This window comes from Limulus polyphemus, unplaced genomic scaffold, assembly GCF_000517525.1.
Source record: "Limulus polyphemus unplaced genomic scaffold, Limulus_polyphemus-2.1.2 Scaffold92073, whole genome shotgun sequence".
In the NCBI taxonomy this organism is placed as follows: Eukaryota; Metazoa; Arthropoda; class Merostomata; order Xiphosura; family Limulidae; genus Limulus; species Limulus polyphemus.
The window spans coordinates 1-983 of record NW_013757669.1 but is presented as its reverse complement, the minus strand read 5'-3'; the positions used below and the strand labels follow the sequence as shown (position 1 = coordinate 983).

Below are 983 nucleotides of genomic sequence, written 5' to 3'. Positions count from 1 at the left end.
GGGTGGTATAATATTTCTCTCTCTACATTTCCTTCAGGGTGGTACAATTTATATCTCTACCCTTCCTTCAGGGTGGTACAATATTTCTATCTCTACCCTTTCTTCAGGGTAGTACAATATTTCAAATTTACTCTTTCTTGAGGGTGGTACAATATATCTAACTCATATGTGGTTAGTATCACAATTTTTAAATATGTAACAAAGATTATGTAGTGTGTCCCACAGTAGTGAGACAGTTAAATATAAAGGCTGGTAATTCTTACATTGAATTTACTATTTTGATATTGGTTGAAATGTAAGATTTTTTTTCAATGAATTTTGAACATGTGTTCCTTCAGATACAAGAAATTGTTCGACAAGGAGTTGAAGTTCCTGAAGGACAAAATGATTTGCGTAGAATGCAGTTGAGGGAGCTGGCATTACTTAATGGAACTCTTCGAGAAAATGACAGTCCCAGATGCTCAAATTGTGGAGCTACTACCCATAGAGGCTGGCAGTGCCCCGATAAACCGAATGTTACCAACAACGTAGTGTGCACAAATTGTGGAGGAGCTGGACATATAGCCAGGGACTGTCGGGAAAGAAAAGTGGGAAAGCCTGCATTTGTTTCTGGGGATAAATCAAAAATTGATGAAGAGGTAACAGATGTTAATGATATAAGTAATAATTGATATATTGTCTGAAATCTGTTTAAACCAAAAAGTTTTGTGGACAAATTAGTAGACAAACATTGGTCTAGTAAGTGATAATTGATATACTGTCTGAAATCTGTTTAAACCAAAAAGTTATTTGGACAAATTAGTAGACAAACATTGGTCTAGTAATTAATAATTGATATATTGTCTGAAATCTGTTTAAACCAAAAAGTTTTGTGGACAAATTAATAGACAAACATTGGTCTAGTAAGTAATAACTGATATACTGTCTGAAATCTGTTTAAACCAAAAAGTTTTGTGGACAAATTAGTAGACAAACATTGGTCT

General features: G+C 33.9%; 1 protein-coding gene across 1 annotated transcript; it reads left to right on the top strand.

The window, feature by feature from the left end:
• Positions 1-296: 296 nt before the first annotated feature.
• Positions 297-671, top strand: LOC111084684 (branchpoint-bridging protein-like). The gene has a single exon (XM_022381303.1). It carries the CDS (start codon positions 312-314, stop codon positions 669-671), a length of 360 nt encoding a protein of 119 aa, XP_022237011.1. The 5' UTR covers positions 297-311.
• The last annotated feature ends 312 nt before the right edge of the window (positions 672-983 follow it).

What these genes read in the sequence shown, in the direction of transcription:
- LOC111084684 (XM_022381303.1), top strand. Translation starts at nt 312, where the DNA reads ATGAATTTTGAACATGTGTTCCTTCAGATACAAGAAATTGTTCGACAA.